Here is a 25,179-nt window from a genome sequence, read left to right on the forward strand (position 1 = left end):
CTAAAACGCCCCAACCATTATTTTTGCCGTTAGAGATGGTTAAGTGGTCAAATTAACACGCAGGTGGTCCCGCACGTGTGAAAAGATGACATTTATACCCTTATGACAAATAAACTAACATAAGGGAGACTGTTTTGGACGGTCGTCACTACCAACCGTACAACCACCAACCACTACCGCCGCCACCACTACCACCACCATCCACACCACCGCCGCCACCACTACCACTAGAACAACCACCACCAACACCACCGCCACCGCTAACGCCTCCTCCTCCATCACCACCACCACCACTGCCGCCACCGCTATCGCCTCCTACACCACCACCGCCACCCGCACCACCACCCCCACTACCACCGCCATCGCAACCAACATAGCCACCACCACCACCGCTGCCACCACCACCACAACTACCGCCACCGCCCCCACCACCACCAACGCCACCACCTGAACTCTAAATCCTGAACCCCAAACCCTGAACCCCAAGCCCTGAACCCTAAACCCTGAAACCATAAATTCTGTCGAAGGGCAAAAGAGACCATTCATAACACAGTTGACCAGTCAAAATCTGTTAAAATGCCCCATTTTGACTATTATAGGTGAAAGTAACGGAGTGTGGCATTTTGATAAGATTTTGGGACATTTTAATCTTTTCCCTAACGTCCTGGACATTTTCACAACCTTGGGATCGATTTTGAGGCATTTTACCACTTTACACTTTCATAAGACAAGAGTCTTTTTAACTCATAAAATTCCCACAAAAAGGAATACTATTAACGCTGTTCTAGAAAAAGTGATACTTTTATCTTTTCAATTTTACCTAGAAATGGATCAAAAAAGAGGAAGTATTTAGTCCACTGAAGGCCTAAAACGACACCCTTACATCAGCCATCTATTTTTACTACATTTGTACGAGTATGCAATCACCGTTAGTACTGGGCATCCACTCTGGTTGTCAAAAACAGATTAAAATTTGAGGAAAGGTAATTAAAAATTGTCTGACTTTGCCCAATATACCAAGAAGAGTAAATGGTCGGCATTAGATACTAATATGCTGATTAAACAAAACGTAATTCTGGCAATATTCACAACAGAAAAGTCCTCCCAAAAAAAATGGAGGTGGTGATCATTATCGAACATGGCTTCCACCATCTCGTTGAAAAAACAACTACTAATTAAAATCGTAGCCAATGTTTAGTAGTTCTGAAAATGTATATATATGGATGCACAAGTCCTGCAAATTTACAGCTCCAACAAAACAAATCTCGCCCTTATATGTCCTGTATTTCCTCGCAAAGATGAAGAATAACCAGTTCAATGGTGTCATTGCCAGCATCCTTGTCGCAGTAATTCTCTTTCAATGCAGCCAATCCCATGCCCAGTATCCTGAAGAGACAGAACAGTATCCTGAGCAGACGGAACAGTATCCTGAACAGACAGGCGATGCTAGCGGTTACGGAGATGCTGCACACGCACCTCTAGACACAAAACACCAATTCTTAGCATACCAAAATGCACCTCGTGCCGCGGTAGGGTGTGCACCACTTAAATGGAGTGAAGAATTGGCAAACTTTGCAGCATCCTACGCAGAACAAAGGCGATCAGATTGTGCTTTGATACATTCAGATGGTCCATTGGGTGAAAATCTATTCTGGGGTGGTGGTTATGGATGGACACCGGCTCAAGCTGTCAAAGCTTGGGTTGATGAAGGCCAATATTATGATCACTCCACTAATTCCTGCGCACCTGGTCAGGAATGTGGTCACTATACTCAAATTGTTTCGGCCAGAACCACGAGTGTTGGGTGTGCTATGTTGCAGTGCGACGGTGACTTGGGAGAATTTATCATCTGCAACTACGCTCCAGCCGGAAATTACGTCGGCGAAAAGCCATACTAAGCTTCTCGTTTTTTTGTATATTTCAAGATTTGTTATGCTTGATCACAGGTTCGTGTATCGTGTTGGTCACCTCTATGGAGAAACTTTGTAAATTCTTTTCCATTAAAGAAACTATTTTATATACTTTTTTTGATTTTGTGAGATTTCGTTAAATGTGTAATGAGATGAAAAATGGTTAATTATTGTGAAGTGAAAATTTTTCATATTCCGATACATAATGTGTAATCTCTTTCTTCCGATAAAACGGTTTTTTCCTTCGAATATCGGTTATGGTAGTAAGAAACCAAAAGACGGGTGTAAATAGCCATAACCATGGGCACCCCGCACCCGTCATCGCTAACAAAACCCCAAAAACCCCCGACCTAATCACTAACTGCGAATTCTCGCAGATTCAATAGAGAGAAACAAAGAAGCCGAAACTAGGGTTTAACAGAGGCGCAGCAGAAATCAACCATAAAGCAACACCTTTCGATTCAATTAGCTTCTAGGTTTATCATTTAGTAGAGATGGGGAAAGTAGAGCAGAAGAAACGTGAAAATTTCAAGAAAAAAGCAAAATCTGGAGGATTTGAATCAATGGGTTTGAGTTCTGATGTATATAGAGGTGTTAAACGTAAAGGGTATACAGTACCAACACCTATACAGAGGAAAACGATGCCACTTATATTATCTGGAGCTGATGTTGTGGCTATGGCTAGAACTGGTTCAGGAAAAACTGCTGCTTTTTTAGTTCCTATGCTTGAGAGATTGAAAAAACATGTTCCTCAAGGTGGTGTTAGAGCTCTTATTCTTTCTCCTACTAGAGATTTGTCTTTACAGACTTTGAAGTTTGCTCAGGATCTTGGCCGTTTTACTGGTAAGATTTTCATTTTGTTTGTATTGTAATTGTGTTTGAATTGAAAACTAGTAGAAATTAGATGATGATAATGATATTAGTTGTTTTTGGTAGAAAGGGATATTCATATTTTTAATGGTTAGCTTGATTTAGAGAAGGAATGGATTGCTTGGTGTTGGGATGCCGAACCCATGTTATTATTTGTGTTTGTAGTGAGGGAGACACTGGTATTTGATATGACTCTTAATGGATTTTGAGTTGCATTGAAAATTGTATCGTGAAATGGATATTTTAGAATTTGAAAATTGCAGATTGATGTTTTAGGTGCTATTGTGAAATTTTTTTTGTTTGTTTTTGGAAGTTTTGTCATGACTCCTTGATATTTTCGTTTGACAGATCTTCGTATTAGTTTACTGGTTGGTGGTGATAGTATGGAAACCCAGTTTGAGGAATTAGCACAAAATCCTGATATCATTATTGCAACTCCTGGTAGGCTGTTGCATCATTTGGCAGAGATTGATGACATGTCCTTACGCACCGTAGAATATATGGTGTTTGATGAAGCTGATTCTCTTTTTGGCATGGGATTTGCTGAGCAGCTGCATACTATCCTGGCACAGTTAAGTGAGACCCGTCAAACGTTGCTCTTCAGTGCAACCTTACCAAGTGCCCTAGCGGAGTTTGCAAAGGCAGGGCTGAGAGATCCGAGACTTGTTCGGCTTGATCTGGACAGTAAGATTAGTCCCGACCTACAGCTCACCTTCTTCACATTACGGCAGGAGGAGAAATCTGCTGCAATATTGTATCTAATCCGGGAACAAATCAATTCAGACCAACAAACATTGATCTTCGTTTCAACAAAGCATCATGTGGAATTCCTCAATATTCTATTTAGAGAAGAAGGTATTGAGCCTTCTGTATGTTATGGAGATATGGATCAAGATGCTCGCAAGATTCATATATCAAAATTTAGGGCAAGAAAGACGATGCTGCTAATTGTGACTGATGTTGCAGCAAGGGGTATTGATATACCGTTTCTAGATAATGTTGTTAACTGGGATTTTCCTCCGAGTCCTAAAAGTTTTGTCCATAGAGTTGGGCGTGTTGCACGAAATGGTCGAACCGGTACTGCATTTTCTTTTGTTACACCTGAGGATATACCTTACGTCCTAGATCTTCATCTATTTCTGTCCAAGCCAATTAGACCTGCTCCAACTGAAAAAGAGGTTCTGCAAGATAAGGATACAGTATTGTCAAAAATTGAGGGGGCAATAGCAAGTGGAGAAACTGTTTATGGGCGATTTCCACAAACTGTTATTGATCTTGTTTCTGACAGAGTTAGGGAAATTATCGATGGGTGTACGGATCTAGAAGTGTTGCAGAGGACGTGTTCTAATGCCTTTAAGTTGTATACAAAGACAAAGCCTTTACCTTCAAGGGCTTCCATTAAACGTGCAAAAGCATTGTCACCGGAAGGATTGCATCCCACATTCAAGAACCTAATGGGTGGCAATGAGCTAACAGCTGCTGCCTTTTCTGAACGTTTGAAAGGTTTCAAGTGAGTGTACTGCATTATGGTTTTTCTTCCATCAGACTTGAAATTGCTTTAATATAATCTTTAAACACAAATACACGATGTTAGTGAGGTACAACATTTTTCTGTCGAAATCGTTCGTATATGTTTATGTTTTATTTTCTCTATAGTTGCTAATTTGCGTAATGGGTTACGAATACCAGACCGAAGCAGACTATATTAGAAGCAGAGGGGGAGAAATCAAAGAACTCACGTGTAAAATTTCTCAACTTTAAACCTTAAATATTCATGCATTTCTTTATTAGTTCCTTACTATATGTACTGGATCCCATTTCAATTGTCATAATGATTTTTTATTTGTAGTATCAAATGCTTTCATACTCCCCATAAGCCCTTAGATTTCCACATTTGTTAGTTGCTAGTACTACCTCATCAAGGCATAAGTTAGCTTTAGGAAGGGTTTGCTTGTCTGGCAATCATTGTGCTGATGCTAATTAGGTTACTCTTACTAGGAAACGCCATCTTGGGAAAGAACTTATGATAATAAAAACCAATAGAAACTGGGAGGGAATAAAGTAGAGAAGGAATATCAGATAAATTAGTTATCAGGGTTCAAGCTATTAGTGATTTGAGAGCCAATAATTTTTAGACCTTGAAGAGAGAATTAGGCATTGAACCTGTAATGTTGGTGACCGACTTAATGGATAAGTGGGGAGGTTGAGTCTCCATAGAACACGGTTATAAATTAGCAAAATGTATCCAGTGTAATAGGATTGCATTGAGGTGAATGGTGTTACATGCATATTCATCCTCTCATACGTTTTTAGATGTTTTTGAAGAACGGTTGCACACTATCCTGTCAATTTATATATCAAGATCATGCTTTGAACTGCAGGGTTCTTCTAGTCAATGGGTCGATGTCATGAAGAGGAAAAGAGATGTTCATGAAAAAATAATCACACTTCATCATCAACAATCTGCTGATCTAGTGGCAGAGGTACCTTGGCCCTTCAAAATAATTTAATTTTTCTTTTTCTTAATATATATATATGTTTCTTCTTAATGTTTCACAGACCTATTGCACGAAAGATTGATCTGTAACCGTAAACCAGGCAATTATAAAATAGACTCATATCCAGTGATGTATTTTGTGTTTGTATGTATGTTACAAAGAAGAAAATGATACTAAGCAACCAAGATATCTTCAGTTTTACATCCAAAGGATGCAACCTGTGTAACTCTTACTTGCCATGATTCTAATAATTAATATATGCTATAAAAGTGGTTACTAAATGAACCCATGTTTCATATTGGGAATGAGAATTTTGCAAGGAGGTAAGGGGTTTAATGATCTGTGTTGCATTTTTAGAGAGGCTGGAAACGTGTGATTCATTGACTTCTGTCTCGTTGGATAAAATATAAAATATGTGCACTTTATGTGTTGATTAAAGACGATAACCTCTTCCTAGGTCTTTTTTGTCTTAGAACTAGAGCCTAATGAACTCTTTCTGTGTTACTATTCAGGAAGCCAAATCAGAAGCCGCACTTGACGAGGATTTAGAAATCGCGTTACCAAAGAAGAAGAAGAAAAAAGGTAACTATACTTCTATTTCCACATTCCATATTCATTTGTTTTCCTCCTCTTTTTTAAGCTTCTGATTGCCCAAATGTTGAATTTCTTAAATGCTCAAGACACCTCTACTATTAGGATGTGCATGGAAGGAAAGTAGGTCGACTATTTGTATGAATGTTGCAATTACCATTCACCTAATTGCATTGTTTTTACGCTTTATCTCTTTTGTTAGTGGACAAAATAACTGATAACCTTGCAGATTTTGTGAGCGTCTAGAGACTCTAGACATATTGTTTGATGGTATCCCACGATAGCTGTTTAAGTTTATTTAAGAATCACGGCCTCGTACAAAACATTTCTGAAGCTGTTGCTTTTCTCTACTTAGTAATATTCATCAAGTTTTGGATTGATGTCTTATGAACTAGTAATTGTTCTTTGTCCAAGGCGTACTGCTTGTTTTACTAACTTGGGGTATCACTTTCAAGAAAATTGTTGCGTTCCGTCATTATGATTCCTCTCTAAAATTGTCCAGCAACTAATGGGTTCATTATGTGTGGGTCAACCAAGGATCAGTAGATGTTGAGAGGTTGGTGGAACTGAAAACTGTATCATATCTCTGAAGTTAGGAGGGTAACTTCAAATGGCATTTTCTCATTTTTAGCATGACCACACTAAAAGCTATTCTAATTTCTAACAGTTGTAAGGTTTCGATGTGGTTTTCAAATTTTGAAGTTGATCTGGGGGACATACAAGCAGTTTTGATGGTTTAAAAAATTTGGTAGAATTGTTGATTTAGGATTACAAGACAGGTTTGAGTAAAATATTCGGTTACTTACATTAAAGGGTGTCACAAAAAGCATATATTTAATTTTGAACTTTAGATAGATGATGGGAATTTAACTTCCCTTTCATAATATAGTATACACTTGGAGTTATCTGTTTTGTTACCTTACTATTCTTGAGTTATACATCCAGTTTAGGTGTTGTCAGCATGCCTTTTCCCTTCCTAACCCGTTAATTTTTCTGGTCAGTGCTAGAGACGGCGGGTTCCAAAAGAAAGGCAGAAAGCTTCAAGGATGACGAGTACTTCATAAGTTCAGAACCAACAAATCAAGTACGTTTTTCTTTATTCCCGGTGCCTGCCTTTTCTGGTAGCAAATCCATTTCTTTTGTCCTGAGTTTACAACTTTACATAAATCAAGGGGTCAACAAGAGTCATTTGCAAATGAAGTGTCTGGTTATTAATTCTTTTTTTTAGTGACCAAAGAATTCATCATTTATCCCTTCGAAAAGAGACAAGGCTGTTTAACCAAAGAAAGCATCATCTATCCCTTTGAAAAGAGAGACAAGGCTCTTTATATCTTTTACGTTTAAGAATCCATTGAAATTGCTGTCAACAGAAAGTACGAGGCAAATTATAAGCTTATCAACAAAAATGTTTGATTTGCAAATTTAACTTTTTTCACGAATGGAAAGTAGTTGAGTAAATTTCGAATCACAATCTAGAAGTAAGTTTTTGTAGGATTCCTAAAACAGTACTTCAGAAGGTGCTTTATCAATATATATGGTAGTAATGGTTCCTATACTATTTTGTAAGCGTGGTATTGGAATTGAACAATTTGGCATGCATTCCATACCATTTTGCAGCACATGGAGGCAGGACTCTCTGTCAGAGCTAATGAGGGATTTCATTCAAACAGGTATTAAAATATATCATACTTTTATAGTTTGAATTCATCCGGCCTCAACCTGCGTGAGCAGCATTAAGTGTCTGGTTGTTCGTTCACTTTTTGTTGTTAAATTTAGGAACTTTCAGATGCTATTTTGATGTTCGTTAAGTTTTTCCAATACTTTTAGGTTGGACTCCGCTATTCTTGATCTAGTGCCAGATGATAATGCTAGCATGAAGAAGAAAACTTCTCAGTTTCACTGGGATAAGGTTCTCTATAAACTCACTCGTCATCAGTTTCCTTATTTCTTGTTTGCTTTGATGTGTTATTAAGAACCATTTTCTGGTTACCTTTTGCAGAAAGCTAAGAAGTATATCAAAATGAACAACGGTGATCGTGTGTCAGCCAGCGGAAAGGTATGTCTTTTGTGTTTCAAATCTGCTTTAATTTTGCCACATGACTGAAAATTAAAACACTTGTACATTATTGAGCTTCTGCTAATTGCATGCAAAAGGCATGTCTGTCTATTAGCACAGAAAAACATTCGAATGGGTTTCCCATATAGTTGTAATGCGTTGTATGATTATACACTTGTACCAACATTCTGCTTTAAGAACATGGTTCTCTACTTTCGGGAGCTGATTCCCATTATATCTGGTACCCCATACTTTGATGTTGGAGATCGGAGATTATATTTTCCCTTAATTTTCTACATTGGTGTACTGATGATTCATCCAATACTTTCTTTAATTTTCTGCATTGGTGTACTGATGATTAATTCAAGTACGGATGTTGTGGTGATGCAGATTATAACTGAAAGTGGCGCAAAAGTGACAACTACCAAGACTGGCATATACAAAAGGTGGAAAGAACGATCTCACAGTAAGGTTTCTTTTGGGGGGTCAAATACTGAAGGACCTTCTGACGAGGGAAGTGGAGAACGAGGAGGCTCTACAGGTATACTCGTATTCACCTACTTTTCTGGTTGTCTGCTGTTGATAAACTGTACTTTGATATGTGGACGGCATGAAAAGTATCTTTTTCTGTCCTCGTCTTACATAGATGATAAGAAAGTTTGTTAAGGAATGCTTATGTTTTTCTTAACCAGTGTCCAGAGATTCATCACGAGGAAGAAGAGGTGGTGGTAGACCGTTAAGAGGGGGAACTAGATCTCGAGTGATTCCAAACGCTCACATTCCTTCAGAACTAAGAGATCCCGACCAAGTTAGGAAGAACAGACAACAGGAAGCAAACAAGGCTTCTTTCTCAAAGACTTCAAGAGGTAAAAAGTTTGGAAGAAATGGAAAGATAGGGGGCGGTAGGGGCGGTGGAGGTAGGGGTGGAAGTAGAGATGAAAGTGGGTTCGGAGGTAGAGGCGGTGGTAGAACTGGTGGTAGAGGCGGTGGTAGAGGTGGAAGTAGAGATGATGGTGGATTCAAAGGTAGAGGCAGTGGTAAAAGCGGTGGTAGAGGCGGAAGTAGAGATGATGGTGGATTCAAAGGTAGAGGCGGAGCTAGAGGTGGTGGTAGAGGCGGAGCTAGAGGTGGTGGTAGAGGCGGAGCCAGAGGCGGAGGAAAAGGTGGTAAAGGAAGTAGCAGATATTGAAAGACAACAAATTAGGAAACATCCGCATCTCTATCATTTTGGCATACATTCTTGTATTACTTCATATTTTTTCGTTTTCGTCTTCTATTACCAGAAAATTTTGGCATACATTCTTGTATCAGTTCATTCATTTTTTTTTTTCGTTTTTATCTTCTGGAACTAGAAAATAATATTTGGGATCCCCTCTTCTAATAGGTAAATCTAAACTAAAGTCTTTTATAGTGGCTGAACCATGATAATAATGTCCCCCTAGTTGGTTAGGGAATGTTGTATTGATGCTGTAAATTGTTTAGATTACCCTTTTAGCTTTAAATGGATTAATTAACCCTTCCTTTATTAGTTAAATAGATTGAATTGTCCTTCACTATTTTTAAACCTAATGAAGGAGAAGAAAGAAAACTAAATTAGTCTTCTCCATCTTCTCTTTTCCTTCCATCAACCGTAACCTCCGTTCAAACTGAAAAATTCATCGTCTTCGGTTAATTAGTGATTCGAAAAATTAATAATCGTTAATTGAAATCTACATTAGAGATGCCGAAGAAGAAGAAAGTTGACGAAGATTGTAGTGATTCTAGTCAACCACATCCTCTAATAGGTCAAGAACAACAATTTTAAACCACTCAACCGGACAAATTTACTGGAATGACTTATATGAGGTGTTGTTTTGAAAAACCCAGTTAGAGTTTAGTTTATTTTGTTCGATTTAAGTTAAATTTCTATCAAAAATTAGGGTTTTAGATGAAAATTGAAATTCCAAATTCTGGGTTCATGTGAGTTACGGTTGCTTTTAATTCCATTACGAACCGTAACTGCCTAACTTGATATTTTGATGTTGTTACGGATTGTAAGAGTTCAATTACCAACCATAGATTTATAGATCTGAGAATTTTGTTCAGTTACGGTTGATGTCGGCACCAGAATTACAAACCTTAATTTTTCCTGCATGTCTCCAAATTTTTCTACGGTTTGTATTTGTATCAACCGTAAATCTTCCTGTGTCTCAAAACTTAAGTTTCAAATAATGTTTACGGTTCAACAGTTTAGTTGATATACCAATCGTAGTTTAGTTACGGCTGGTCTCGATCCTCAACTTACAAACCGTAATTTGTTACGGTTTGTCTTGATTGTCACTTTCAAACCGTAAATTTTTTTTGTCACAATTTTTTTAGTTTGTTGTTTTTCATTTTGTTTGTTCAACCCTTAGGAAATCAATCAATTGTATTGCTTGTGTAGGAATCCTGATAGGGTGAAGAATAAGAGAGGGAATAACTTAACTCAGATTGATCATACGCACACCCCTCGTGGTGACAAGCATTTAAAGGTAGATAGAGGTATCCACAAGAATGAGAAGAAGAATCAATTTGAAATTAGGTTGAGAGAACCACCTGTAGCTGAATTTGGAGCTGATTTAGGAGTGGAACCTAACGATCAAGAAATTGAAGAGGTACGAATCGAAATTAACCATGAATGCAAAGAAAAACAAATTGTAGAGGAAGAATCTAATGATGAAGAAGAGGAAGAAAATTTTAATGAATCCGATGATGAAGAAGAGGATGAATAGGAGAAAGAGGAAGAAATAACAAAGAGGAGAAAGAGGAAGAAAATGATGAAGAGGGAGAAAAAAGCAAGGGAAAAGAGATTGTTTTAGCTGCACCTCCAGTGAAAGAAAAAAAGCCGAGAAAAGAACCCGCACCGTAAGGGATGCATATTCCTAAAGGCAGAGAGTTGTTGTTGCCACAGAAGAAGAATAGAAGACCTTGGAGTGAGGCCCCAGATAAGTCTTCAATCTTATTTGGTTATACTAATTCCTGGGATGCAAAAGTCTGTGTGACTAGGGTATGATTTTTCTTAAAACATTGAATTTATTCGGTTCATTTTGTTCATTTATCTCAGTTTAAAAAAATATGTTTTTTTTTTGTATATTTTATTTAGGACCATGCAAGGGCGAACAAATTGCTCAAGCGCCAAAGCGATAAATATTGGCCATTAGGTGAAGAATGTGCTTCTGTTCATAATCTAGTGGTTAGTACAAGATTAGGGCCTAGAATTCTGAATACCCAAGCGGAGTATGATAGTGTTGTGGTCTCTACATTCAGGGAACGATATTGGATTGTAACCGATACGTTTCTCTCATTTGGAGAGATGACAATAATATCGGACGACGTGAAGCAAATTCTTGACCTAGAAGTTGAAGGAAGATCTATGGCAGACGGTTCTAAGAAGAAATTGCCTGAATTTGATTCGTTTAAGTTGCCGCCACTGAATAAGAAAGGTGTGAAGCCAGTTCAAGCACCAGGGCCGTACTTAGCTGGTTCTGGTCCTAAGTATGTTAGTTCAAGAGAAGAGATTTTGGGGGAGCGGTTGTCGAGTGAGGAGATTAAAGAACTTGTTCATGGATGCTTGAAAGTTAGAAGACAATTGAATATGGGTATGTGAGAATTTGAATTTTCTTTAGTAGTCCCTTTTAATTCATATGCTTTTGTTAATATTGTAGTAGAATGTATTGTTGGAGTCTTGCAACAATAGAAGAAACATCAGATGTATCAAACAATAAATATAAAGAACCATATGAAACAACTCTACCACGAACAAATTGATGAGGGCAGAATCACAGGTTCAACAAGCTGTCCTTAACACATTAGTTCGCGGGTATACTCTAAAGTAATGCTAAACCCCAACGTGCGAAGATGTGTCCAGGATAAGACTGCCCGATATAACTTGTATTAGCACAATACAAATTACCCACTCTTAAACTCAGCAACGGGGACGGAAGTAAAACGCCGCACGAAAATAAAAACAAGAAGATGAAGAAAAGACCTAGAGATGGTCGCTGCTTGTGTGTTTTGAAAAGAGATTTTCGAGTTGTATTTATAGGAAAATTAACTTGCAAATCAAGTTAGGTTTAAGTTTTTTCTTATAAAACGAGTTTTGTTTCTTGTAAAACAATTAAACACAAAAAAGGAATTTTTCCATAAATAAAACTCTTAAATAAATTATTTATCAAGTTAAAAAACTTGCAAAAAATAATTTCAAGTAGACACGGACTTGGTGCTTGGTACACGCGCATGGGCATGGGTCGAAACATGTATTTTTCGCCCCACCCGCTCCACCCACATTGTTTTACAACATATCCATGAGAACATGGTAATATAGTAGAGCACCTCTTTAGTTTTCCACAATGTGGGACTAAAGGTTCCATTTCATTCACTCAAAAATGAGTGAGTATCCTTAGACCCTTAGTTCATGAGATCAAACCACATCAAGACCAAAAAATCATTTACTAAATAACTCATTTTCTCCAACAATCCCCCACATGAATGAAATCTCGGTAAAAAACGAAAAATCAGAGTACGGAAAATACCATTTAGGCAAAGGTGTCCATGAGGTCTTGAACCTTTCTTAGAGAGAAGTTACCGGAACTACTAGCTAGACAGTGAACTGTGTCTTGAACTTCTAGCGTTTGGTATAATTCTAATAACATCCATGCATGATATCCTCCAAGTGTTGCTAAGTTTGTGCCGTTTTGTCCATTTTGGCCCTGGACATATCCTGTTTCTCAAAATGCTTTAGAGAATCGGCTCCATTCTCGTTGGAAGCGACCCACTTCCTCATTCAGATAGGTGAGTTCCATCAAGAGTGTTTACTGCTACACCCCACTTCAATCTTAAATTGAAACTATAGAACTCATTAAGACTTAATTAAAAGTCATCCTCCACATGCAGTCACACTATCACATCAACACCATAGGGAAGGGACAGAGAATGAAATTCTCTGATAGTGTTTACCTTTACCCACCATAAATTAGTTGTCTCATTCGAAACCTTGTTATTGGAATCTCCAGTCAGCAAGGTTGAGTATCCTTCATGGAAAGTTTAATTATTTGAGCCTAAGCCCCATCCCCTTCGATGCTTTACTAACTATCTCCTTGGGCAAAACTTTCGTCAAAGGGTCCGCGATATTCTCAAGAGTGGGTAATTCAAACAAAAGGTCATTGTGTACTTCAAGTACTTTAGCACTCTATTAAGTTCATACAAATGTTTCTGCCCTGGATTACAAGTATACCTGCTTAACCTACTCACAGTATAAGCAATGTCTGGTGTCGTACAATTCATCAAATACATCAGACTTCCTATGACTCTCGAGTATTCAAGTTGGTTAACACCTACACCCTTATTCTTCATGAGTTTGCAAGAAGAATCATATGGAGTGCAGACAGGTTTACAGTCAAACTGATTATATTTCTTAAGTATGGATTCAACAAAATGAGACTGACTCAGACTATAGCCATTAGAAGTTTTTCCAATCTTCATCCCTAATATGACATCAGCGGGGCCTAAGTCTTTCATGTCAAAGTTCTCATTCAACATTTTCTTAGTGGTATTAATAACATCCATGTTTGTACCTAGTATAAGCATATCATCAACATACAAGCATACAACCACACATGCATCCTTGACAAGTTTAGTATAAACACACTTATCAGATTCATTAATTCTAAAACCACTAGAAATCATCACAGGATCAAACTTCTCATGCCACTGTTTAGGTGCTTGTTTCAATCCATACAAAGATTTCTTCAGTTTACAAACCTTCTTCTCACAACCTTTAACTACAAAGCCTTCGGGTTGTTCCATATAAGTTTCTTTATCTAATTCACCATTCAAAAACGCTGTCTTTACATCCATTTGATGTATCTGTAGGTTATGGACAGAAGCTATAGCAATTAGCATCCTAATGGAGCTAATTCTACTTACTGGTGAATATGTATCAAAGAAGTCTATACCTTCTATCTGTTTATAGCCTTTCTCTACCAACCTAGCCTTGTATTTTTCAATAGTTCCATTCATATTATGTTTTCTCTTGATAATCCATTTACAACCTATGGCCTTAGACCCTGGAAGTAAATCTACAAGTTCAAAAGTACTTTTTTCTCGAACGGAATCCATTTCACTAATTGAAGCTTCTTTCCACCACGGAGCTTCAGGACAAGTCATGGCTTCTTTATAAGTCTGAGGATCAAACTCGGCTAGGTATGTAATGCAACCAGGATAGGTTTTCTTAGTTTTAACCCTTTTACCTCTTCTAGGTTCTATTTCTGGTTCATCTTCCTCTAAAGGTAATGACTGTCTGGATGATGGAAATTCTAGGGGATCATCTAAACATCTCTTTCGAGAATCACGCTTCATAGGAAAAACATTATCAAAGAACTCAGCATCCCTAGACTTCATGATAGTATTCAACCCTATGTCAGAAATTTCAGAACTCACAACCATAAACCTATGAGCACTAGAATGCTCAGGATACCCTATAAAAACACAATCAACGGTTTTGGGTCCTATCTTATTTGTCTTAGGAGGAGGGATGGCCACCTTTGCCAGGCACCCCCACACTTTGAAATAATCATAAGATGGTTGTTTACCTTTCCATAACTCATATGAAGTTTTATCTGATCCTTTAAAGGGTACTCTGTTCAGGATGTAATTGGCTGAGAGGATAGCCTCCCCCCACAAATTCGAAGGTAATCCTGAACTAATCGACATGGCATTCATCATATCCTTAAGGATACGATTCTTACGTTCAGCTACACCATTGGATTGAGGTGAATAAGGGGCTGTAGTTTCATGTATTATGCCATGTTCTTCACAGAAATCTCCAATAGGAATTAGATACTCACCACCACGGTCAGACCTAAAAGTTTTAATGGTAGCATTCAATTGGTTTTCAACTTCACGTTTATATATCTTAAAGGCTTCTAAGGCATCGTCCTTCCCTCTAAGCAAATAAACCTGACAGTACCTCGTACAATCATCTATAAAAGTGACAAACCATTTCTTACCACCTCTAGTTTGAACTGACTTCATGTCAACTACGTCTGAATGAATCAATTCTAAGGGTTTAGTGTTTCTCTGGACATTCTTCCTGAATGATTTCTTAGCATGCTTAGATTCTACGCAAATCTCACACTTATGCCTTTTATCTAAAGTGAATTTGTGTATGCAGCCTATGCTAGCCAGTTTATGCATTGATTTGTAATTTACATGACCAAGTCTACCATGCCAAACATTCGATGACACACACATGTAAGCAGAAGAATCATTCAATTTCACTTCAGGACAGGTTACATTAAGTTTGTAAAGACCCCCAGTCTTATAACCCTTACCCACATAATCATTGCCCTTAGTTACTATAAGTTTTCCAGACTCAATTGAAACTTTAAAACCCTTATCATCTAAAACAGAACAAGAAACAAGATTTTTGCAGATGTCTGGAACATGAAGAACTCCACTCAATGTGAGAGTCTTGCCAGATGTGAGCTTCAGACCGACCTTTCCTTTTCCTGCAACCTCTGATGCAGATGAGTTACCCATATAGAGTTTCTCGCCTTCCCCTACCCTCTGGTAGGAGGTGAACATGTCTCTGTTCCCACAAACATGCTTGGTAGCTCCAGAGTCTACCCACCAGTCCATCACATTGGTCACCAAATTAAATTCAGACACCACAACAGGAAACTCATCCTTGTTCTTTTCAACCAAGTTAGCATTATCCTTCTTTTCCTTATGATGTCTACAGTGAACTGCCATATGGCCAGTAACTCCACACGCATAACAAGAACCCTTAATTTTAGTAATGCTAGACTCTGGTTTTCGAAACATACCTTTCTTGGGAGGACCACGCTTAGAGTTACGATTGTTACTCTCACCTTTTCCAGCTTTGGAATATCTATGTTCAGTCATATGAGCTTTATTACTCATGTCCCTTGCAGAAGACACGTTCTTATCTTTGGAGCACAACAACTCTTCCACTTGAATCTTCTTCCCTAATTCACCATGTTGATCTCGTCAGTTTCATGTCTTAGCTTTTTCTTGTACTCAGACCAGGAACTTGGTAACTTCTCAATTACCGCAGATACTTGAAACGTCTCATCAATGACCATACCTTCAGCAAGAATCTCATTAATAATCTGTTGAAATTCGAGGAATTGATCAACAACAGGCTTATAATTCGCCATCTTGAAGTCCATAAACTTCGCCACCAGAAATTTCTTGCTCCCTGCAGTCTCCGCTTGATACTTTGCTTCTAACGCAGTCCACAAATCATAAGCACTGAAATTTTCTTTAGCATTGTAAAAATCATACATCGTATCTTCCAAACCATTCATGATATGATTTTTCGCCAGAAAATTACACCGCTTGTTATACTCGATCACCTCCTCAGTGAAAGCCTCAGCATTCATCAATTCATCATGTGGAACAAGTACATAATCCAGTTCATGATGGCTTAGATAAAACAACATCTTGGATTGCCATCTCTTGAAATCCTTTCCATTAAACTTCTGTGGTCTTTCAACGTCGTTCTTTCCCATTGTTACAAGGAATAATAATGTGTTAAGATTGTTGGAGTCTTGCAACAATAGAAGAAACGTCAGATGTATCAAACAATAAATATAAAGAACCGTATCAAACAACTCTACCACAAACAAATTGATGAGGGCAGAATCACAGGTTCAACAAGCTGTCCTTAACACATTAGTTCGCGGGTATACTCTAAAGTAATGCTAAACCCCGACGTGCGAAGATGTGTCCAGGATAAGACTGCCCGATATAACTTGTATTAGCACAATACAAGTTACCCACTCTTAAACTCAGCAACGGGGATGGAAGTAAAACGCCGCACGAAAATAAAAACAAGTAGATGAAGAAAAGACCTAGAGATGGTCGCTGCTTGTGTGTTTTGAAAAGAGATTTTCGAGTTGTATTTATAGGAAAATTAACTTGCAAATCAAGTTAGGTTTAGGTTTTTTTCTATAAAACGAGTTTTGTTTCTTGTAAAACAATTAAACACAAAAAAGGAATTTTTCCATAAATAAAACTCTTAAATAAATTATTTATCAAGTTAAAAACTTGCAAAAAATAATTTCAAGTAGACACGGACTTGGTGCTTGGTACACGCGCATGGACATGGGTCGAAACATGTATTTTTCGCCCCACCCGCTCCACCCACATTGTTTTACAACATATCCATGAGAACATGGTAATATAGTGGAGCACCTCTTTAGTTTTCCACAATGTGGGACTAAAGGTTCCATTTCATTCACTCAAAAATGAGTGAGTATCCTTAGACCCTTAGGTCATGAGATCAAACCACACCAAGACCAAAAAATCATTTATTAAATAACTCATTTTCTCCAACAATCCCCCACATGAATGAAATCTCGGTAAAAAACGAAAAATCAGAGTACGGAAAATACCATTTAGGCAAAGGTGTCCATGAGGTCTTGAACCTTTCTTAGAGAGAAGTTACCGGAACTACTAGCTAGACAGTGAACTATGTCTTGAACTGCTAGCGTTTGGTGTAATTCTAATAACATCCATGCATGATATCCTCCTAGTGTTGCTAAGTTTGTGCCGTTTTTTCCATTTTGGCCCTGGACATATCCTGTTTCTCAAAATGCTTTAGAGAATCGGCTCCATTCTCATTGGAAGCGACCCACTTCCTCATTCAGATAGGTGAGTTCCATCAAGAGTGTTTACTGCTACACCCCACTTCAATCTTAAATTGAAACTATAGAACTCATTAAGACTTAATTAAAAGTCATCCTCCACATGCAGTCACACTATCACATCAACACCATAGGGAAGGGACAGAGAATGAAATTCTCTGATAGTGTTTACCTTTACCCACCATAAATTAGTTGTCTCATTCGAAACCTTGTTATTGGAATCTCCAGTCAGCAAGGTTGAGTATCCTTCATGGAAAGTTTAATTATTTGAGCCTAAGCCCCATCCCCTTCGATGCTTTACTAACTATCTCCTTGGGAAAACCTTTCATCAAAGGGTCCGCGATATTCTCCTTGGACCTTGTCCAATCTATGGAAATAATGCCTGTGGAAATTATTAATTTCAAAGAATCATGTCTTCTACGCATATGTATAGACTTTCCATTGTAGAAGCTATTCTTAGCTCCACCTATTGTAGATTTGCTGTCACAATGTATAGATATAGCTGGCACGGGCCTATGCCAGAGAGGAATATGTTCTAAAAAGTTTCTTAGCCATTCGGCCTCCTCTCCTGCTTTATCTAACGCAATAAACTCCGACTCCATAGTTGAGCGAGCTATACATGTCTGTTTGGAACTCTTCCAAGATACAGACGCACCTGCTAGAGTGAATACATATCCACTCGTAGACTTAGACTCCTCTGAGTCTTCTATCCAGTTCGCATCGCAAAATCCTTCAAGGACGTCCGGATACCCTTCGTAATTTAAACAAAAGGTCATTGTGTACTTTAAGTACTTTAGCACTCTATTAAGTGCATACGAATGTTTCTGCCCTGGATTACAAGTATACCTGCTTAACCTACTCACAACATAAGCAATGTCTGGTCTCGTACAATTCATCAAATACGTCAGACTTCCTATGACTCTCGAGTATTCAAGTTGGTTAACACCTACACCCTTATTCTTCATGAGTTTGTAAGAAGAATCATATGGAGTGCAGACAAGTTTACAATCAAACTGATTAAAGAACTTGTTCATGGATGCTTGAAAGTTAGAAGACAATTGAATATGGGTATGTGAGAATTTGAATTTTCTTTAGTAGTCCCTTTTAATTCATATGATTTTGTTAATATTGTAATAGGATGTATTGTTGGAGTCTTGCAACAATAGAAGAAACATCAGATGTATCAAACAATAAATATGAAGAACCATATGAAACAACTCTACCACGAACAAATTGATGAGGGCAGAATCACAGGTTCAACAAGCTGTCCTTAACACATTAGTTCGCGGGTATACTCTAAAGTAATGCTAAACCCCAACGTGCGAAGATGTGTCCAGGATATGACTGCCCGATATAACTTGTATTAGCACAATACAAGTTACCCACTCTTAAACTCAGCAACGGGGACGGAAGTAAAACGCCGCACGAAAATAAAAACAAGAAGATGAAGAAAAGACCTAGAGATGGTCGCTGCTTGTGTGTTTTGAAAAGAGATTTTCGAGTTGTATTTATAGGAAAATTAACTTGCAAATCAAGTTAGGTTTAGGTTTTTTTTCTATAAAACGAGTTTTGTTTCTTGTAAAACAATTAAACACAAAAAAGGAATTTTTCCATAAATAAAACTCTTAAATAAATTATTTATCAAGTTAAAAACTTGCAAAAAATAATTTCAAGTAGACACGGACTTGGTACTTGGTACACGCGCATGGGCATGGGTCGAAACATGTATTTTTCGCCCCACCCGCTCCACCCACATTGTTTTACAACATATCCATGAGAACACGGTAATATAGTGGAGCACCTCTTTAGTTTTCCACAATGTGGGACTAAAGGTTCCATTTCATTCACTCAAAAATGAGTGAGTATCCTTAGACCCTTAGGTCATGAGATCAAACCACACCAAGACGAAAAAATCATTTATTAAATAACTCATTTTCTCCAACAATCCCCCACATGAATGAAATCTCGGTAAAAAACGAAAAATCAGAGTACGGAAAATACCATTTAGGCAAAGGTGTCCATGAGGTCTTGAACCTTTCTTAGAGAGAAGTTACCGGAACTACTAGCTAGACAGTGAACTATGTCTTGAACTTCTAGCGTTTGGTGTAATTCTAATAACATCCATGCATGATATCCTCCAAGTGTTGCTAAGTTTGTGCCGTTTTGTCCATTTTGGCCCTGGACATATCCTGTTTCTCAAAATGCTTTAGAGAATCGGCTCCATTCTCATTGGAAGCGACCCACTTCCTCATTCAGATAGGTGAGTTCCATCAAGAGTGTTTACTGCTACACCCCACTTCAATCTTAAATTGAAACTATAAAACTCATTAAGACTTAATTAAAAGTCATCCTCCACATGCAGTCACACTATCACATCAACACCATAGGGAAGGGACAGAGAATGAAATTCTATGATACTGTTTACCTTTACCCACCATAAATTAGTTGTCTCATTCGAAACCTTGTTATTGGAATCTCCATTCAGCAAGGTTGAGTATCCTTCATGGAAAGTTTAATTATTTGAGCCTAAGCCCCATCCCCTTCGATGCTTTACTAACTATCTCCTTGGGCAAACCTTTCGTCAAAGGGTCCGCGATATTCTCCTTGGACCTTGTCCAATCTATGGAAATAATGCCTGTGGAAATTATTAATTTCAAAGAATCATGTCTTCTACACATATGTATAGACTTTCCATTGTAGAAGCTATTCTTAGATCTACCTATTGCAGATTTGCTGTCACAATGTATAGATATAGCTGGCACAGGCCTATGCCAGAGAGGAATATGTTCTAAAAAGTTTCTTAGCCATTCGGCCTCCTCTCCTGCTTTATCTAACGCAATAAACTCCGACTCCATAGTTGAGCGAGATATACATGTCTGTTTGGAACTCTTCCAAGATACAGACGCACCTGCTAGAGTGAATACATATCCACTCGTATACTTAGACTCCTCTGAGTCTGCTATCCAGTTCGCATCGCGAAATCCCTCAAGGACGTCCGGATACCCTTCGTAATTCAAACAAAAGGTCATTGTGTACTTCAAGTACTTTAGCACTCTATTAAGTGCATCCCAATGTTTCTGCCCTGGATTACAAGTATACCTGCTTAACCTACTCACAGCATAAGCAATGTCTGGTCTCGTACAATTCATAAAATACATCAGACTTCCTATGACTCTCGAGTATTCAAGTTGGTTAACACCTACACCCTTATTCTTCATGAGTTTGCAATAAGAATCATATGGAGTGCAGACAGGTTTACAGTCAAACTGATTAAAGAACTTGTTCATGGATGCTTGAAAGTTAGAAGACAATTGAATATGGGTATGTGAGAATTTGAATTTTCTTTAGTAGTCCCTTTTAATTCATATGCTTTTGTTAATCTTGTAGTAGAATGTATTGTTGGAGTCTTGCAACAATAGAAGAAACATCAGATGTATCAAACAATAAATATAAAGAACCATATCAAACAACTCTACCACGAACAAATTGATGAGGGAAGAATCACAGGTTCAACAAGCTGTCCTTAACACATTAGTTCGCGGGTATACTCTAAAGTAATGCTAAACCCCAACGTGCGAAGATGTGTCCAGGATAAGACTGCCCGATATAACTTGTATTAGCACAATACAAGTTACCCACTCTTAAACTCAGCAACGGGGACGGAAGTAAAACGCCGCACGAAAATAAAAACAAGAAGATGAAGAAAAGACCTAGAGATGGTCGATGCTTGTGTGTTTTGAAAAGAGATTTTCGAGTTGTATTTATAGGAAAATTAACTTGCAAATCAAGTTAGGTTTAGGTTTTTTTCTATAAAACGAGTTTTGTTTCTTGTAAAACAATTAAACACAAAAAAGGAATTTTTCCATAAATAAAACTCTTAAATAAATTATTTATCAAGTTAAAAACTTGCAAAAAATAATTTCAAGTAGACACGGACTTGGTGCTTGGTACACGCGCATGGGCATGGGTCGAAACATGTATTTTTCGCCCCACCCGCTCCACCCACATTGTTTTACAACATATCCATGAGAACACGGTAATATAGTGGAGCACCTCTTTAGTTTTCCACAATGTGGGACTAAAGGTTCCATTTCATTCACTCAAAAATGAGTGAGTATCCTTAGACCCTTAGGTCATGAGATCAAACCACACCAAGACGAAAAAATCATTTATTAAATAACTCATTTTCTCCAACAATCCCCCACATGAATGAAATCTCGGTAAAAAACGAAAAATCAGAGTACGGAAAATACCGTTTAGGCAAAGGTGTCCATGAGGTCTTGAACCTTTCTTAGAGAGAAGTTACCGGAACTACTAGCTAGACAGTGAACTATGTCTTGAACTTCTAGCGTTTGGTGTAATTCTAATAACATCCATGCATGATATCCTCCAAGTGTTGCTAAGTTTGTGCCGTTTTGTCCATTTTGGCCCTGGACATATCCTGTTTCTCAAAATGCTTTAGAGAATCGGCTCCATTCTCATTGGAAGCGACCCACTTCCTCATTCAGATAGGTGAGTTCCATCAAGAGTGTTTACTGCTACACCCCACTTCAATCTTAAATTGAAACTATAAAACTCATTAAGACTTAATTAAAAGTCATCCTCCACATGCAGTCACACTATCACATCAACACCATAGGGAAGGGACAGAGAATGAAATTCTATGATAGTGTTTACCTTTACCCACCATAAATTAGTTGTCTCATTCGAAACCTTGTTATTGGAATCTCCATTCAGCAAGGTTGAGTATCCTTCATGGAAAGTTTAATTATTTGAGCCTAAGCCCCATCCCCTTCGATGCTTTACTAACTATCTCCTTGGGCAAACCTTTCGTCAAAGGGTCCGCGATATTCTCCTTGGACCTTGTCCAATCTATGGAAATAATGCCTGTGGAAATTATTAATTTCAAAGAATCATGTCTTCTACGCATATGTATAGAATTTCCATTGTAGAAGCTATTCTTAGATCTACCTATTGCAGATTTGCTGTCACAATGTATAGATATAGCTGGCACAGGCCTATGCCAGAGAGGAATATGTTCTAAAAAGTTTCTTAGCCATTCGGCCTCCTCTCCTGCTTTATCTAACGCAATAAACTCCGACTCCATAGTTGAGCGAGATATACATGTCTGTTTGGAACTCTTCCAAGATACAGACGCACCTGCTAGAGTGAATACATATCCACTCGTAGACTTAGACTCCTCTGAGTCTGCTATCCAGTTCGCATCGCAAAATCCCTCAAGGACGTCCGGATACCCTTCGTAATTCAAACAAAAGGTCATTGTGTACTTCAAGTACTTTAGCACTCTATTAAGTGCATCCCAATGTTTCTGCCCTGGATTACAAGTATACCTGCTTAACCTACTCACAGCATAAGCAATGTCTGGTCTCGTACAATTCATAAAATACATCAGACTTCCTATGACTCTCGAGTATTCAAGTTGGTTAACACCTACACCCTTATTCTTCATGAGTTTGCAATAAGAATCATATGGAGTGCAGACAGGTTTACAGTCAAACTGATTAAAGAACTTGTTCATGGATGCTTGAAAGTTAGAAGACAATTGAATATGGGTATGTGAGAATTTGAATTTTCTTTAGTAGTCCCTTTTAATTCATATGCTTTTGTTAATCTTGTAGTAGAATGTATTGTTGGAGTCTTGCAACAATAGAAGAAACATCAGATGTATCAAACAATAAATATAAAGAACCATATCAAACAACTCTACCACGAACAAATTGATGAGGGAAGAATCACAGGTTCAACAAGCTGTCCTTAACACATTAGTTCGCGGGTATACTCTAAAGTAATGCTAAACCCCAACGTGCGAAGATGTGTCCAGGATAAGACTGCCCGATATAACTTGTATTAGCACAATACAAGTTACCCACTCTTAAACTCAGCAACGGGGACGGAAGTAAAACGCCGCACGAAAATAAAAACAAGAAGATGAAGAAAAGACCTAGAGATGGTCGCTGCTTGTGTGTTTTGAAAAGAGATTTTCGAGTTGTATTTATAGGAAAATTAACTTGCAAATCAAGTTAGGTTTAGGTTTTTTTCTATAAAACGAGTTTTGTTTCTTGTAAAACAATTAAACACAAAAAAGGAATTTTTCCATAAATAAAACTCTTAAATAAATTATTTATCAAGTTAAAAACTTGCAAAAAATAATTTCAAGTAGACACGGACTTGGTGCTTGGTACACGCGCATGGGCATGGGTCGAAACATGTATTTTTCGCCCCACCCGCTCCACCCACATTGTTTTACAACATATCCATGAGAACACGGTAATATAGTGGAGCACCTCTTTAGTTTTCCACAATGTGGGACTAAAGGTTCCATTTCATTCACTCAAAAATGAGTGAGTATCCTTAGACCCTTAGGTCATGAGATCAAACCACACCAAGACGAAAAAATCATTTATTAAATAACTCATTTTCTCCAACAATCCCCCACATGAATGAAATCTCGGTAAAAAACGAAAAATCAGAGTACGGAAAATACCATTTAGGCAAAGGTGTCCATGAGATCTTGAACCTTTCTTAGAGAGAAGTTACCAGAACTACTAGCTAGACAGTGAACTATGTCTTGAACTTCTAGCGTTTGGTGTAATTCTAATAACATCCATGCATGATATCCTCCAAGTGTTGCTAAGTTTGTGCCGTTTTGTCCATTTTGGCCCTGGACATATCCTGTTTCTCAAAATGCTTTAGAGAATCGGCTCCATTCTCATTGGAAGCGACCCACTTCCTCATTCAGATAGGTGAGTTCCATCAAGAGTGTTTACTGCTACACCCCACTTCAATCTTAAATTGAAACTATAAAACTCATTAAGACTTAATTAAAAGTCATCCTCCACATGCAGTCACACTATCACATCAACACCATAGGGAAGGGACAGAGAATGAAATTCTATGATAGTGTTTACCTTTACCCACCATAAATTAGTTGTCTCATTCGAAACCTTGTTATTGGAATCTCCATTCAGCAAGGTTGAGTATCCTTCATGGAAAGTTTAATTATTTGAGCCTAAGCCCCATCCCCTTCGATGCTTTACTAACTATCTCCTTGGGAAAACCTTTCGTCAAAGGGTCCGCGATATTCTCCTTGGACCTTGTCCAATCTATGGAAATAATGCCTGTGGAAATTATTAATTTCAAAGAATCATGTCTTCTACGCATATGTATAGACTTTCCATTGTAGAAGCTATTCTTAGATCTACCTATTGCAGATTTGCTGTCACAATGTATAGATATAGCTGGCACAGGCCTATGCCAGAGAGGAATATGTTCTAAAAAGTTTCTTAGCCATTCGGCCTCCTCTCCTGCTTTATCTAACGCAATAAACTCCGACTCCATAGTTGAGCGAGATATACATGTCTGTTTGGAACTCTTCCAAGATACAGACGCACCTGCTAGAGTGAATACATATCCACTCGTAGACTTAGACTCCTCTGAGTCTGCTATCCAGTTCGCATCGCAAAATCCCTCAAGGACGTCCGGATACCCTTCGTAATTCAAACAAAAGGTCATTGTGTACTTCAAGTACTTTAGCACTCTATTAA

General features: G+C 38.1%; 2 protein-coding genes across 2 annotated transcripts; both read left to right on the forward strand.

Annotated features, from left to right (window-relative positions):
* The first annotated feature begins 1,263 nt into the window (after positions 1-1,263).
* Positions 1,264-1,962, forward strand: LOC113273773 (pathogenesis-related protein PR-1-like). The gene has a single exon (XM_026523386.1). The coding sequence runs from the start codon at positions 1,299-1,301 to the stop codon at positions 1,896-1,898; it is 600 nt and encodes a 199-aa protein (XP_026379171.1). The 5' UTR covers positions 1,264-1,298; the 3' UTR covers positions 1,899-1,962.
* A 318-nt stretch (positions 1,963-2,280) lies between these two features.
* Positions 2,281-9,335, forward strand: LOC113275257 (putative DEAD-box ATP-dependent RNA helicase 29). The gene is made up of 11 exons (XM_026524728.1): positions 2,281-2,753; positions 3,129-4,290; positions 4,470-4,521; positions 5,162-5,263; positions 5,791-5,860; positions 6,871-6,953; positions 7,487-7,539; positions 7,697-7,778; positions 7,869-7,925; positions 8,316-8,466; positions 8,618-9,335. Exons 1-11 carry the CDS (start codon positions 2,405-2,407, stop codon positions 9,112-9,114), a joined length of 2,658 nt encoding a protein of 885 aa, XP_026380513.1. The 5' UTR covers positions 2,281-2,404; the 3' UTR covers positions 9,115-9,335.
* Positions 9,336-25,179: the final 15,844 nt, after the last annotated feature.

This window comes from Papaver somniferum, chromosome 4, assembly GCF_003573695.1.
Source record: "Papaver somniferum cultivar HN1 chromosome 4, ASM357369v1, whole genome shotgun sequence".
Lineage (NCBI taxonomy): Eukaryota > Viridiplantae > Streptophyta > Magnoliopsida > Ranunculales > Papaveraceae > Papaver > Papaver somniferum.